Here is a 15,291-nt window from a genome sequence, read left to right as displayed (position 1 = left end):
GAACCGTGCCGAACTGTGCCGAACCGTGCTAAACGGTTCTGAATCGCTCTGAACCGTGCCGAACTGTGCCGAACCGTGCTAAACGGTTCTGAATCGCTCTGAACCGTGCCGAACTGTGCCGAACCGTGCTAAACGGTTCTGAATCGCTCTGAACCGTGCCGAACTGTGCCGAACCACGCTGAACACTCCTGCCCCGCGCCGCCCCGTGCCGAGCCGCCCCCAGCCGCGCCGCGCCCTTTGTCCCTCCCGCACCCTCCCTCCGCCTCCCCCCGGTGCCTCCCTCCCCCCCCGGTGCCTCCCTCCCCCCCGCCCCTCCCTCCCCCCCCCGGTGCCTCCCCCGCCCCCGCCCCTCCCTCCCCCCCCGCCCCTCCCTCCCCCCCCGTCCCCCCCCCAACCGCCCCTCCCCCCGCCCCGCCCCCGCCGCTCCCCGCCCCGTCGGTGCCCCCCCCCCGCCCCCTCCCGGTGCCCCCGCCCCTCCCCGGTCCTCCCCGCCCCCCCGGCTCCCCCCGCCCCCCCCCGCCGCCGTTCGTCCACCCCCCCCCTTCCCCCCCCCCCCCCCGCCCCCGGCCCGTCCCCAGCGCGGAGCGCGGCCCCGGCGGAGCATGGCGGGTGCGGGGGCCCCGGGGGGGCCGGCGCCGCCCTGGTACCACCGGGACCTGAGCCGGGCCGCCGCCGAGGAGCTGCTGGCCCGGGCCGGGCGCGACGGCAGCTTCCTGGTGCGGGACAGCGAGAGCGTGGCGGGGGCGTACGCGCTGTGTGTGCTGTGAGTGCGGGGGGGGCGGGCACGGGGGGGGGACGGGACCCGGGGGGCACCGGGGGGAACGGGACCCGGGGGGGGAACGGGGCCCGGGGGGGGACGGGACCCGGGGGGGGAACGGGACCCGGGGGGGGAACGGGACCCGGGGGGGGGAACGGGAGTCGGGGGGCACCGGGGGGAACGGGCACCGGGGGGGCGATGGGACCCGGGGGGGGAACGGGCACGGGGAGGGGAACGAGATCCGGGACCCGGGGGGGGAACGGGCACCGGGGGGGGGACGGGACCCGGGAGCCGGGGGGGTGACGGGCACCGGGGGGGATCGGGAGTAACGGGGCACGGGGGGGCGACGGGCACCGGGGGCCGAACGAGACCCGGGGGGCACCGGGGGGAACGGGACCCCGAGGGGGAACGGGCACCGGGGGGGGCAACGGGAATCAGGGGGGGACCGGGACCCGGACCCAGGGGGGTGATCGGGAGTCGGGGGGGGCGACGGGCACCGGGGGGGGGATGGGGCACCGAGGGGAACGAGGCATGGGGGGGCGAACGGGAGTCGGGGGGGTAACGGGACCCAAGAGCCGGGGGGGGCGACGGGCACCGGGGGGGCGATGGGACCCGGGGGTGGAACGGGACCCGGGGGGGCGATGGGACCCAGGGGGGTAATGAGACCCGGGGGGGGGGTAAACGGGACCGGGACCAGGATCTGGACCTGGGAGGGTGATCGGGCACCAGGGGGGCAAACGGGACCCGGGGGGGCGAACGGGACCGGGACCGGGACTGGGGGGTGATCGGGACCCCGGGGGGGTGAACAGGCAGTGGGGGGAGAACGGGACCCGGGGGGGTAATGAGACCCGGGGGGGTAATGAGACCCGGGGGGGAGAACGGGACTGGGATTGGGATCTGGACCTGGGGGGGTGATCGGGGCACGGGGGGCAGACTGGGACCTGGGGGGGCAATGAGACCCAGGGGGGAGAATGGGACCGGGACCAAGACCAGGACCCAGGGGGGGTGATCGGGACCCGGGGAGGTGATCGGCCCCAGAGGGGGGCAACGGCACCGTGGGGTGCCAGGGGGTCACTGGGAACAGGGGGGGGTTACTGGCACCCGGGGGCTCACTGAGAATCTGGGGGGGCACACAGGTGGGTTACTGGCACCTGGGGGTACGGGGGGGGAGATGGCACCGGGGGGGGCACCGGGCACCAGTGGGGCCGTGGGCACTGGGGGGGGCCACAGGCCACTAGGGGGAAACGGTACCGGGGGGCACTGGGCAGGTCACCAACCCAGTGGGTCAGTGGGCACTGGGGGGGGGGAACGGCACCAGGGATTACTGGGGGGGCACCGAGTACTTGGGGGGGTCATCGGTACCTGGGGGGGCACCGGGCACGGGGGCAGGAAATGGCGCTGGGGGGCCAGCATGGGGGCGCTGGGGGGGTCACTGGCACCCAGTGGGACAGTGGGCATGGGGGGGGCACGAGGTGTGGGGGCTGCTGGTGTTGTGGGGGGAACGGGCACCGGGGGGGGGAACGGGCACCGTTTGGGGCTGGGGGTGATGGGCATGGGGGGGGCTGGCACCCACTGCTGTGGTTGGGGTCCGGCAGAGCGGGGGGGGGGGCACTGGCACTGGGGGGGGAACCACCTGCAGCGGGGACTGGGGGGGTCCCAGGGGGCTGCCGGGGGTCCTGGGGATGGGGACGGGGCTGTGCTGCCCCATGGCCGTGGGTCTGGGGGTCCCCAGCTTTGGGGGTGGGTGGCAGAGCAGATCCCAGCCTGGGCAGTGTGTGTGGGGGGGTTACTTCCCTGCACCCCTTGTCCCCCCCCTTTTGCCCCCTCCCATCTGGGTCTCTCTGTGTCTTTTGGGGTGGCTGCGCCCCCCGGACACCCCTGGTTGGGATCAGATGGGCACCGGGACCAGCACCCAGCACCAAACCCAGCACCCTGGGGTCCCTTTGGGGTCTTGGGGGGAGGGGGGGTCTCCCCCAGCCCCTTCCCGCCTGGGGTGGGGGGCAGCCGACCTGCAGCGTGGGGAAACTGAGGCAGGGCCACGCGTGGGGACAGCTGGGACAGGCCTACCCGGCTTGGGGCAGTGCCACGGGGGCCGCCAGGCCGGCCACCCCGTGTCACCCCAGGGGGCCACCAGGGTGCGGGGACGCCAGCGGGGGGGCCCTGCGGCATCGTCCCCTTCCCCGGGCTGCGGGGACGTTGCGCCACCCGTGACGGGCGCACAGAGCTCGGTGGCCCCGGGCGAGCGCCGTGCCCGGGGGTCCCTTTGGTGGCCACGGCACGTCCCCGCGGTGCCACCACCCTGCCCGGTGGCCTCGGGGCAGCAGCCCGGGGGTCCCCGCGTGGTGGAACCGGGCCAGGCCGTCCCCAAACCCTCGGCACAGCCCGGGGCTGTGGCGGCATGGCCGCGCGGGGCGGCTCCGCGCGCGCCGGGGTGCTCGGGGCCGGGCACCTTGATGTGGTTTTGGGGCAGGCGGCGCCGCGTGGCGGCGAGGGCACCTTGAAAGCAGCCTGTGGGCGACGGCCGCCGCTCGCTCCTTAGGGCAAACGAGGGAGAACCAGCGGGGCCGGCGTGAGGCCGCCGCCAGCCCTGCCCCGGGGCCGTGCCGGGTGCCGGGGGGGGCGCACCTCGTGGTGCCACGGCACGCGTCCGCTCCCCGGGGCCTGCCCGAGCTCGGCTCCTGGCCACGTGGCCACCACGAAGCCGGGTGGCGCGCGGGGTGCTGCGTCCCGGTGGGACGGGCCTCGCTGCCCCCGCTTCCCGGGCTCCTGGCGCGGGGGGAACCGGGGGCTCGTTCTGCCCCCTCGCCCTGCCCTCGGTGGGGCTGCGGCGTCCCCCCGGGGCTGGCGGTGTGTCCCCCCCCCCCGTGCCCTGGCCTGGCCACGCTCAGGCAGGAGCCGTTTTGTGCCTTCTGTCCTCGCCGTGCTGCCGGCCCCCTGCCCACGGACACCCCCCCCATCCCCACGCTCCTCCATCCCGGCTGTGGCCCCCACGCGGGCCAGGCTCCCCCAGTCCGAGCCCCCAGCCCCAGGGGGGGGCTCCGGGCCTCCCCCCCTGGCTGCTCGGCCCCAGCCGGCCGGATCGGCGCGGGGAGAGCGGCCGGGGGCCTAAAAATAGCCGCGGGGGCAGGAGGAGGAAGGGGAACCGCGCCGGGATCCCGGCAGCGCCGGCTTCCTTTAACCCTCCCGCCGGCACCGGCCGCCGCGGCCCTGCCCGTGCCGGGTGCCGCGGGAGCTGGCGGTGCTGGTGCTGGGGACGGTGGCCGGGTGCTGGCGGGACGGGCGCCGGCACTCGGGGTCCCCGTGGGGGTCCCCCCGGGGCGGTGGGGCCAGGCTGGAGCCCCGTCTCCGGTGATTGATGGCGAGTAATGCACCGGGGACCCTCAGAGCGGGGACCCCCCCCCGGGGGTGCGACCTCTCCCTTGGGTGCTGGGGGCTGCGAAGGGGTGAGCGCGGCTCGGGGCGGGGGGGGGGGCTGCAGCAGGGTGTCGGGGGGGGCCCAGCGTCCGGCCGCGCGCCCACATAAAGGCCCTTTGTGCGGCTCCCCGGCCGCCAGGATTAGTCACAGAAATAGCCACGAGCGGGGCTGAGCTGCCGGGGACGGGGCCTGCCCTGCAGCCCCCCCGGGACCCCCCCCTGCCGACCCCTGTGAGGGGGCTGCCCTACACATCCCTGTGCCCCCCCCACCCCCGCTGGGGCTCCTGGTATGGAGACCCTGAGCTTGGGGCTCCCCACGGAGACCCTTTGTGACCCCCCAGCTGGGGCTCTCTGTGTGCCCCCCCCCGGGATTTCCTGCGTGGAGCCCCCTGACCCCAGCTTGGGGTTCCCCGTGTGCCCCCCCCACCCCCCCAGCTGGGGTCCCCCCCTTTGTAGCCGCCCAGGATCCCTCAGCTGGGGCTCCCCATACGTCCCCCCTTTGCCCCCCCAGCAGGGTTTCCCATTCAGACCCCCCCCACCCCCAATCTGGGGGGGTTCCCCGTGTCCCAGCCAGGGCTCCCCATGGCCGTGTCAGTGCGGGGGGGGGGGATAGAGGTGTGGGGGGGCTGGTTTGGGACCATCGGCTCCTGCGGCCCCCCCAGCACTGCGACACCTTGGCGCCGTTCCTGCCTCCGGCGGTGGAATAACCCCAGGGAGGGCCTTGTGTTGGGGGGGGGGGCACAGCCAGGTTGTGCCCATGGCATGGGGCAGGAATGGGGGGGGGTCCTTTTACTATGGGGGGGTGCTTGCGCCGTGCCGTGGCACTGGAGGGGCATCAAGGGGGATGGGGGGCGCCTCGGGGGCACCCTGCTGCCCTGTGGCCCCAAATTCCCCTAACTCTGCCCCCGGGACGCCCGGGATGTCCCCCTCGGGTGGCACGGGGACGGTGCCGCGGGGACAGATCCTGCCCCGGTGGCCCCCCCCCCCCCCCAGCCCCGTGGCCGAGCCGTGTCCCGCTGACAGGTGGTCCTGGCGCGGTGACAGCCGCGGTGACCTCTGCGCGTCCCGTGGCCGGGGGCCAGCCCGGGAGCCACCGTCCCGGCCACCGGCACCTGGGGACGGCCACGAACGGCAGCCCCGGGGGGGGGTCCTGGCCGTGCCGGGGTCCTGGCACGTGGGTCACCCCCCCCCCCCCCGCCTTGTCCCACTGCAGCCCGTGGGCCTCGGCCGGCCCGTCCCTCCCCGTCCCCGCAGGGTTTATTTTGGTGCCGCGTTTCGGTGCCAGCCGTATTTTTAGATTTCCTTCCGGGAGCGTGGGGCGAGGCGGTGGCGTCCGCCCCCGTGGCCCCGTGGCACGGAGCGACCGTGACGGCCGCCTCGGGGGGCCACGCGGAGCTGGGGTCTGCGTGCCCCGGGGGGGGGGGGGGGGTCACCCCCCGCAGCACCGCAGCCGAGCGTCCCGGGTGGGCAGCACCCGGGCGGGCAGGGGATGGCGGGCGCGGGGTCCCGCTCCCCGCGGCACCGGCACCCCGTCTCTCATCGCCGCCCGTCACCCCCTGCCCCGGGATCGCGTCCCCGGTTCCTGCGCGCTTCCAGGGGAAAACAGATTGCTTCCTGGCCGCCCGCTGCCAGCGGCTCCCTGCCCGCTTCGGGACGCGTGCGGCCGCGCTGCGTGGCGTGGGGCATCGCCCGGGGGGACGAGGGGAGGGCCAGGCGCACGTCCCCCCTTGGGGCGAGCTCTGGGGGAGGGCAGGAGCCCCCCCCGTGAGCCGGGCTGAGGCCGGGCAGCTCGTTGCATGAGGCGGTGGTGGTGCTGGAGCCGAGCGAGTGCATCCAGCTCTGTGTTTGGGGCTCCCTGTGGGTGCTGGTGATGGCACGGGGTGCCCGCAGGATGGGGTCTCCTGCTCCCCCCGGCTTTGGGGACCCCGCAGGCGGCCGGCCCCCGTGGGTGTCCCTCGCCTGACGCCTGCTCCTCGCCTGCCCGCAGGTTCCAGAAGCACGTCCACACGTACCGCATCCTGCCCGACGAGGAGGACTTCCTGGCCGTGCAGGTGGGCGGCGCGGCCACCCCGGGGGACACGCGGGGACACCCCACCGGGGGGGGGGCTGGCCATCGCCAAGGGGTCTGGGGACGCTCGGCGGAGCGGGGACCCCGGTGTGCTCCAGCTCTTCGTGGCTGGAGGCTCCCTGCCCCGCGGGGTGGGTGCAGGGCTCGTCCCTGCGCCACGAGCGAGCGGCCCCGCGGCGCGGCCGGGCGCCTCCGCGGTGCTGCTCTTGGCCGGCCCGCGCCGCCGCGTATTTTTAGAGCAACAGAAGCCCCTTTGTGCCGTGCGGGCAGACAGGAAAGAGCCGCCCCCGGCAGGGAGGAGGCAGCGGGATGGCTGCCGGCCGGGCGCCGGCTGCGTGCTCCCCGTGCTGTGCCAGCCGGCCCGGCCAGCGTCCCCGTCCCCGCCTCGCCGCGCGCCCCGGGCACCCCGAAAGCGGGCGGTGACGGCGGCCGTGTCCCCGCAGACGTCGCAGGGCGTGCAGGTGAGGCGCTTCAAGACGCTGAGCGAGCTGATCGCCCTGTACCTGCAGCCCAACCAGGGGCTGGTCTGCACCCTGCTCTTCCCCGTCGAGAGGGAGAAGGAGAAGGAGAGCGCGGAGGACAGGGACTACTCGGGTACGCAGGGCGTCCCCTCTCCCCGCCGGGGGTCCCTGTGCCCGCCGGTGCCGTGACGCCCACCCCGCTCCCTTGCAGATGGCGAGGACGAGAAGCCCCCGCTGCCCCCGCGCTCCGGCTCCAGCAGCTTCTCGAGTTCCTCCGTGGGGCTCAGCCCCGGCAGCCCGGGGCCGGTGGTGCCCGAGGCGGCGGCGGAGAGGTGAGGAGCCGTGTCCCCCCATCCCCGCGTCCCCACGGCATCGCCGTGCCCGTCCCCATCCCGTCCCTCACCCGGCTCCTTCCGCAGCACCAACGGCCTCACCAGCATCTCCCACGAGTACCTGAAGGGCAGCTACACGCTGGACCTGGAGGCCGTCAAGGCAGGGGCCAGCAGCCTGCCCCACCTCAACAAGACCCTCGTCACCTCCTGCAAGCGGCTGCACAGGTGAGCGCCGTGTGCTGGGGACGGACGGACGGACGTTGTGCCGCCCGCTGACGCCCGCCCTCTCCCCGCAGCGAGGTGGACAAGGTGCTGGCGGGGCTGGAGATCCTCTCCAAGGTGTTCGACCAGCAGAGCTCCCCCATGGTCTCCAAAATCCTCCAGCAGGTGAGGGGGCGAGGGCACGGGGACGCGGCGGTGACGTCCCCTGGCCGTGGTGGCTCTCCAGGCTCCCCCGGGGCAGGCTGAGGTGCCCCTGGTGCCCGCAGCGCCGCGCACTTGGGTGGCAGGGAGATGCCCTCCCCATCCCGCCCATCCCGGGGGGCTGGGATGGTGGGTGCCGGGGTCTGGGAGCAGGGCTGGGGGGGCCCCATGCTGCCCCACTCGGGGCCGTGACGCCCCGGGGGCTTCCAGACGGCGACGCAGAGCGGGGAGCAGGAGCTGGAGAGCCTGGTGCTGAAGCTGTCCGTGCTGAAGGATTTCCTCTCCAGCATCGAGAAGAAGGTGAGCGCCGGGGCGGGCGGCCGTGCCGCGGGGCCGGGCGGGGGCTGGGAGCTGACGGCCACGCTCGGCTCTCCCCCAGGCGCTCAAAGTTCTGCAGGAGATGAGCTCGGCCACCCCGGCTCCCCCGGCGCAGCCCCTCTCCCGCAAAGCCAAGAGCATCCCCGTGCAGACCTTCGAGGTGAGTCCCGGGAGCGCGGTACCCGGGGGGACGTCCCCGGCCCCCTCCCCGGGCTGGCAGCCGCAGCGCCCCGTGCCCGCCCGCAGGTGAAGCTGGACGTCACCCTGGGGGACCTGACCAAGATCGGCAAGTCGCAGAAGTACACGCTGAGCGTGGACGTGGAGGGCGGCAAGCTGGTGGTGCTGAAGAAGCAGAAGGACTCGCAGGAGGACTGGAACACCTTCACCCACGACAAGAGTGAGCGGGGCCCGCGGGCACGGCTGCACCCAGCTCTCCTGGGCGGCGCTGCGTGGTGGCGGTTGGGGGGGGTCCTCGGCACCCTGCAGTGGTCCGAGCCCCCCCAGGAGCTCGGCACCTCTCTGATTCCCCCCTGCCCCCCCAGTCCGGCAGCTGATCAAGTCGCAGCGGGTGCAGAACAAGCTGGGCATCGTCTTCGAGAAGGAGAAGGACAAGACGCAGCGCAAGGACTTCATCTTCGTCAGCGCCCGGGTGCGTGGTATTCAGAGGGGGTGGGCACGGGGTGGGGGGGGCATCGCTGGTCCCTGCGGGGCTGGGGGCTGCTCGCCGCAGCGTGGGGTGCAGCGGGGCTCACCGCCCGCCCCCCCAGAAGCGGGAGGCTTTCTGCCAGCTGCTGCAGCTGATGAAGAACAAGCACTCGCACCAGGACGAGCCCGACATGATCTCCATCTTCATCGGCACCTGGAACATGGGTGAGCGGGGCCACGGCTCCCGTGCTGGGGGGGCTGCAAGGGCTGAGCGCAGGCAGCCCCCCCTGACTGTGCCCCCCCCACCCCCCCGCAGGCAGCGTTCCCCCGCCCAAGAGCATCACCTCCTGGTTCACCTCCAAGGGGCTGGGCAAGACGCTGGACGAGGTGACGGTCAGCATCCCCCACGACATCTACGTCTTCGGCACGCAGGAGAACTCCATGGGGGACAAGGAGTGGGTGGATTTCCTCCGCGCCGTGCTCAAGGACTTCACGGAGATCGAGTACCGCCCGGTAGGAGCCCCGGGCCCCTCCGGGGAGCTGGGGATATCCTGGCTCTGCCGGCACCGGGTGCTTCGGGGCGGGCGTGCGCGGTGCCGGGGCGCTCGGAGCTGTCGCGGTCCCCGGCGCTGCGGCCGTCCGCTGCCACCGCTCGTCTGCCGCGTGGCAGGAGCTCGCCTTTGGGTGCAGGAGGCGGTGGAGGGAGCTGCTGGCAGCGTGCGCACCCCTTGCACGGGTGCTGCCGGGGGTGGTTGTGTTGGTGCCCGGCGCACGCTGCGGTCACGGCTCGGGGACGGGGCCCCTCCCCGCGGGGTCCTCACGGCCCGCGGCCCCCAGGTGGCCATGCAGTCCCTGTGGAACATCAAGGTCGTGGTGCTGGTGAAGCCGGAGCACGAGAACCGCATCAGCCACGTCAGCACCTCCAGCGTCAAGACGGGGATCGCCAACACGCTGGGTAGGCGGCGGGGCGTGCGCCTGGGTGTGCGCCCGTGTGTTGCACGGCGCACGTGCGCGTTGCTGCTCGGGGCACGTGTGCCTTGCACGGGGTGGGGGGGGGCTCCAGGGGTGCCTGGTTGCACAGGGAGGGCTCTGGGCGCACGTGTGTTGCACAGGGCGTGCTCTGGGCACACGTGTGTTGCACAGGGAGGGCTCTGGGCACACGTGTGTTGCATGAGGCAGGGTTTTGGTGTGCGTGCCTTGCACAAGGTGGGGCCCAGGTGCGTGGACATCACCCGGGGAGCGCTCTGGGCACACGTGTGTTGCACAGGGAGGGCTCTGGGCACGTGTGCGTTGCACAAGGAGGGCTTTGGGCACTTGCTCTCGGTGCAGTGCAGCCTGTGCTGACCATCTCAGTGGGGTCTGCGCCATCACCAGAGCCCGGGGGCACCTCCCCGCCACCACAGGCAGCCCCAGCGCCCTGCCCCGGCCTGATCCTGCCCCCGTCCCTCTGTCCCCGCAGGCAACAAGGGCGCCGTGGGCGTCTCCTTCATGTTCAACGGCACCTCCTTCGGCTTCGTCAACTGCCACCTCACCTCGGGCAACGAGAAGACGGCGAGGCGAGTGAGGTGTCCCCGCGTGGGGACAGAGCAGAGAGGGTCCGGCACGTGGCTGGGGGGGGGGGGTTGCGTTGTTCCCTGGGGGGGACGTGCAGGCTCTTGCACGCTTGTGATGTCTGTGCGGTGCCCGCTGCCCGGCAGGAGGAACCAGAACTACCTGGACATCCTGCGGCTGCTCTCGCTGGGGGACAAGCAGCTGAGCTCCTTCGACATCTCCCTGCGCTTCACCCACCTCTTCTGGTTCGGGGACCTCAACTACCGCCTGGACATGGACATCCAGGTGCCGGGGGGCGCGGGGTGCCCGCTGGGCCGGGGGCTGCCCGTGTGCCCCCCCGGTGCCAGCCCCCCCTGCCCTGCCCCGCAGGAGATCCTCAACTACATCAGCCGCAAGGAGTTCGAGCCGCTGCTCAAGGTGGATCAGCTCAACCTGGAGAAGGAGAAGCACAAGGTCTTCCTGCGATTCGGTGAGGGCGTGGGGCCGGGGCAGGGGGGTCACTGGGTGCTGGGGGGGGCAGCTCCAGGCCCCCCCTGACCCCCTCTTCCCCTATGGCAGGCGAGGAGGAGATCACCTTCCCCCCCACGTACCGCTACGAGCGCGGCTCGCGGGACACCTACGTGTGGCACAAGCAGAAGCCCACGGGGGTAGGTGCTGGGGGAGGGTGGGGGCCCTCGAGGCGGGTTCTGCCTAACCCACCCCCCTTACCCCCCCCCCCAAAAAAAAAAACCCATCCGGTGCCCGTCCAGGTCCGCACCAACGTCCCGTCCTGGTGCGACCGCATCCTCTGGAAGTCCTACCCCGAGACCCACGTCAATTGCAACGCCTACGGTGAGGGAGGGCAGGGGACAGGCGCTGGGGACTGGCCACCCCCCCCCCCCCCGTGGGGACAGGCCACCCCCCGTGGGGACAGGCCACCCGAGCTGTCCCCTCGTGCCGCAGGGTGCACAGACGACATCATGACCAGCGACCACTCGCCCGTCTTCGGCTCCTTCGAGGTGGGGGTGACGTCCCAGTTCGTCTCCAAGAAAGGTGCGGGCGCCCCTACACCCTGCCCCCCCCCGTCCCCGTGGGGTGCCCCCGTTCCGTGCCCCGGGTGCCTGCGGGTGGCCTGTCCCCAACCCCTGCAGGGACAAGGGGACGCCCCCGGCCCGGCCCCCGGGGGTCCCCACGGCTCCCCTCTCCCCGCAGGGCTCTCCAAGTCCTCGGACCAGGCGTACATCGAGTTCGAGAGCATCGAGGCCATCGTGAAGACGGCCAGCCGCACCAAGTTCTTCATCGAGTTTTACTCCACCTGCCTGGAGGGTGAGCGCCGGGGTGGGGGAGGTCCCGGGGCTGGGGGTCCCTGGGGACCTGCTGGGACCGTGCCACCCCCCCCTTTTTTGCAGAGTTCAAGAAGAGCTTCGAGAACGACAGCCAGAGCAGCGACAACATCAACTTCCTCAAGGTGCAGTGGTCGTCCCGGCAGCTGCCCACGGTGAGGGTCCCCGCTGGGGCACGGGGCCGGGGTGAGGCTCACGGGGGTCCCCCCCGTGCCCTCCACCAGCCCCCCCGTCCCCTCGCCCGCAGCTGAAGCCCATCCTCTCCGAGATCGAGTACCTGCAGGACCAGCACCTGCTGCTCACCGTCAAGTCCCTCGATGGCTACGAGTCCTACGGTGCGTGGCCCCCCGCGGGGAGCCGACGGCGGGCTGCGCCCCTCGGGGACGTGACACCCCCGTCCTGACACCCACCCCCCACCCTCCAGGCGAGTGCGTGATCGCGCTCAAGTCCATGATCGGCAGCACGGCGCAGCAGTTCCTCACCTACCTGGCGCACCGCGGCGAGGAGACGGGCAACATCCGCGGCTCCATGAAGGTGCGCGTGCCCGCCGAGCGCATGGGCACCCGCGAGCGGCTCTACGGTGAGCACAGGGGGTGCGTGGGGGGGTTTGGGGGGTGGGGGGGGGGGCGGGGGTGGCCCCCACTGAGCCCCCCATCTTCCCCGTCCCCTGGCAGAGTGGATCAGCATTGACAAGGACGAGACGGCCGCCGGCAAGGGGAAGGCGCCGCTGGGCGCCAGAGCCACCCAGGATTACGCCAAGTAAGGGGGGGCTTGGAGACCACCCTGGGGTGGTCTGGGGGGGGGGGGACGGCGAGCATCTCCCCCGCCGTGGCCATGCAGGCAGGGCCAGGCGATGCTCAGAGCGTCCCTGCGGGATGGCGCACGATGCCCCGACGCCTCTCGCCCCCCAGGTCTGCGGGGAGGAAACCCGCGGGGGCAGAGCCGCCCGCAGCCCCCCCGGCAAAGCCCCCCGAGGAGCCCGAGAAGGGCAGCGCCCCGCTGGCCGCCCGCCCCCCCGCCCCGCACCGCGGCACCTCCCGGGACGAGGCTGCGCCGAGCCGGTGAGCACGGGCACTTGGGGTAGGGGTAGGGGGGTCAGGGTTAGGGTTGGTGTTGGGGGGCACGCTGCAGCCCCCCGCGGCCCCCCCCGCTCACCCCCGTACCCGCAGGTCCAAGCCGGAGCCAGCGGCGGAGCCGTCGGGGGGGCCGCTGAAGAACAGCTTCAACAACCCCGCGTACTACGTGCTGGAGGGGGTCCCCCACCAGCTGCTGGCGCCCGAGACCCCCGGCAAGCCCCCCGTCCCCAAGGGCAAGGCGGCGGCCCCCGAGCGCCGCCGGCACCCCTCGGCCGGGCCCCCCCCGCCGTGCCGCGGCGAGGAGAGCTCCTCGGACGAGGACCCCGGCCCCGTGGCTCTGCCCCCCCCCGATTTCCCCCCCCCGCCGCTGCCCCGGGAGCTGGAGGTGGCCGAGAACCCCTTCTACGCCAGCGCCAAGGAGCTGCTGGGGGCTGCGTCCTCCGAGCCCCCCCCGCCCAAGCTGCACCCCCGGCCCCCCCTGCCCACCGGGGCCGGATTCGGGCTGGAGGCGCCCGGGGGGGCCGCGGTGCCCGGGGGGGTGCGGGACGACCGCTCGTGCTCCGTGCTGCAGATGGCCAAGACGCTGAGCGAGGTGGACTACGGCAGGGGCCGGGAGGTGCCGGCGCGGGGGGGGCCCCCCCCAGCTGCTCGGCAAGGGGCGGCTGGAGCTGCCCCCCCGCTGCCTGCACCCCGACTACGGCCGCCCCCTCGCCTTCCCCCCCCACTGCATCCGGGAGAGCATTGAGGAGGACCTGGCCGAGGAGGTGAGTGCTGGGGGGGGGGGGGGCACAGCGTGGGGACCCCCGGTTGCTTCGGGGGGGGGGTTGGTGACTGCTGCCAGCCCCCCTCCGCCCCTGTCCCCAGGGTGCTTGGAGGGCGGATGTGGGGTTGGGAGGGGGGGGTTCAATAGGGAGGGTGGTTTCGGGGTGGTGTGATGGGGGCCTGGGGGGCTGGGGGCACAAAATACAGCTGGGGAGGGTGGGGGGGGCTCCATCCTGGCTCAGCCCCGCAGCCCTGGGGCTCCCCAAGCACCCCTGCCCTGGGGGTCCCTGTACCCCCCCTGCCCGGGATGGAGTGGGAAACGGATGGGGATGGGGGCTTTGGGGGGACGGGGGTTTTGGGGATGGGGGCTTTGGGGGATGGGGGCTTTGGGGGTGGGGGCTTTGGGGGGATGGGGTTTGGAGGGACGGGGGTTTTGGGGATGGGGGTTGGGGGGTGGGGGCTTTGGGGGATGGGGGCTTTGGGGGATGGGGGCTTTGGGGGATGGGGGCTTTGGGGGATGGGGGCTTCGGGGGATGGGGGCTTCGGGGGTTGGGGGCTTTGGGGGATGGGGGTTTTGGGGGATGGTAGTATGGGAGGATGGGGTTTGGGGGGACCGGGGTTTTGGGGATGGGGGTTTTGGGGATGGGGCTTTGGGGGACGGGGGCTTTGGGGATGGGGGTTTTGGGGACAGGGGTTCAGGGGTGGGGGCTTTGGGGATGGAGTCGTGGGGATGGGGTCTCGGGGATGGGGCCTTTGGGAAATGGGGTCTTGGGCAGGGGGTTCTTGGGGATGGGGGGTTTCAGGGATGGGGTTTCGGGGACAGGGTTTCGGGGATGGGGATGGGATTCGGGGCACGACAGAGGAGCACGGCCACCCACCGGTACCGGTGAGGGACCCTGGCACGGGGCACTCCGTCCCTGCTGGTGCGGGTGCGGGTGCACGCCCGGTGCCGCGGGTGCACACCCGGTGCGGCGGTTGCACGCCCGGTGCCGCGGGTGCACGCCCGGTGCCACGGGTGCCGTTGCAGGCGCTGTGCCAGGCGGGCCGCGGCGCGGGCGCCGGCGAGTCCAGCGTGGGCGAGTGGCTGCGGGCCATCGGGCTGGAGCGGTACGAGGAGGGGCTGGTGCACAACGGCTGGGACGACCTCGAGTTCCTCAGGTGAGGGCGGGCACCGGCCCCGAGCCCCCCACCCCATGGCGGGGGTGGGACCCACCTGGGGGGGGGGCTGCGGGGCGCCGGGTGCCTGACGCCTGTGTTGTCCCCCCCCCGGCCCCGCTTTGGCAGCGATATCACGGAGGAGGACCTGGAGGAGGCTGGTGTCCTCGACCCCGGCCACAAGCGCGTCCTCCTGGAGAGCCTGCAGCTCAGGAAGTAGCCGCCGGCCGTGCCCACCGTGGCCCCCCCCGTGGCCGTGGCCGTGTGTCCCCCCGTCACCAGCAGCCACCCCTGGCCATGGGAGCGTGCCCTCCCCCCCCCCCCCCCAGGTGCTGGGGTGACACCGGGGGGTAGGGGAGGGGGGGGGGGGACAGGGGCAAAGCAGAGGGGCGAGGGGCGGCGGGTCCTGGTCAGACAATTTCATGGGGGGGGGCCCTAAGTTGGGGCCCCCCAGCGTTTTAAGTTATTTCTTATTTATTGGGAGAAGGGACAAGCGCGCATCCAGGGGTGGTTGTGCCGTCGGGGGGGGAATTAGGGTGAGTCCTGGGGGTGTCTGGTGAGGGCTGGGTGCCCCCTGCTCCCAGCACAGCCCCTTGCAGGCAGGGAGGAGGAGGAGGAGGAGGAGGAGGAGGAAGAAGAGGTCCTGTTACAGCCCAGCACCTGCAGGGCTGGTACCCAAGTGCCTTCTGATGCCATGGGGTGGGATGGGGATGGGGATGGGGAGGGGGCACCCACCCACTGTGTGCATCCATGGGATGGAGAGGCTCCCCCGGGTGTCCCCCCCAGTCCTGGGTGTCCCCCCCAACCCCGGGCATCCCAGGGGGGCCCCGGCGCAGCGCCGGCCCCCTGCCTTCGCCCATCCCCACCTCGCCACCGCCCGTGCCTCCGCGGTGTCCCCGCTCCCTTCGGTACTCCCGGCTCTGTCCCCTCCGTGGTGGCACCGGGGGGGGGGGAGTGGGGGCTGCCAGCCGGCCCCTCACCAAGTGCCCTTCCCGGCTCAGCCCCCC

The 15,291-nt window shown here is 73.6% G+C and overlaps 1 protein-coding gene across 1 annotated transcript; it reads left to right on the top strand.

The window, feature by feature from the left end:
• The first annotated feature begins 538 nt into the window (after positions 1–538).
• On the top strand, positions 539–14,924 carry INPPL1 (inositol polyphosphate phosphatase like 1). Its single transcript, XM_080607138.1, is given in 29 exon segments — positions 539–763; positions 6,159–6,222; positions 6,683–6,833; positions 6,912–7,032; positions 7,120–7,257; positions 7,329–7,419; positions 7,666–7,755; positions 7,835–7,933; positions 8,020–8,170; positions 8,316–8,422; positions 8,541–8,643; positions 8,735–8,931; positions 9,256–9,373; positions 9,878–9,974; positions 10,116–10,254; positions 10,339–10,438; positions 10,528–10,616; positions 10,719–10,800; positions 10,912–11,001; positions 11,161–11,274; positions 11,358–11,446; positions 11,539–11,626; positions 11,716–11,871; positions 11,966–12,050; positions 12,203–12,352; positions 12,461–12,968; positions 12,970–13,131; positions 14,157–14,287; positions 14,414–14,924. Coding segments are annotated over 29 exon segments (3,762 nt in total). The 5' UTR covers positions 539–602; the 3' UTR covers positions 14,505–14,924.
• Positions 14,925–15,291: the final 367 nt, after the last annotated feature.

Source organism: Anser brachyrhynchus (assembly GCF_964034855.1).
Source record: "Anser brachyrhynchus genome assembly, chromosome: 1".
Lineage (NCBI taxonomy): Eukaryota > Metazoa > Chordata > Aves > Anseriformes > Anatidae > Anser > Anser brachyrhynchus.
Note: the sequence above shows the minus strand (reverse complement) of the source record. Positions and strands in the feature narration are given on the sequence as shown.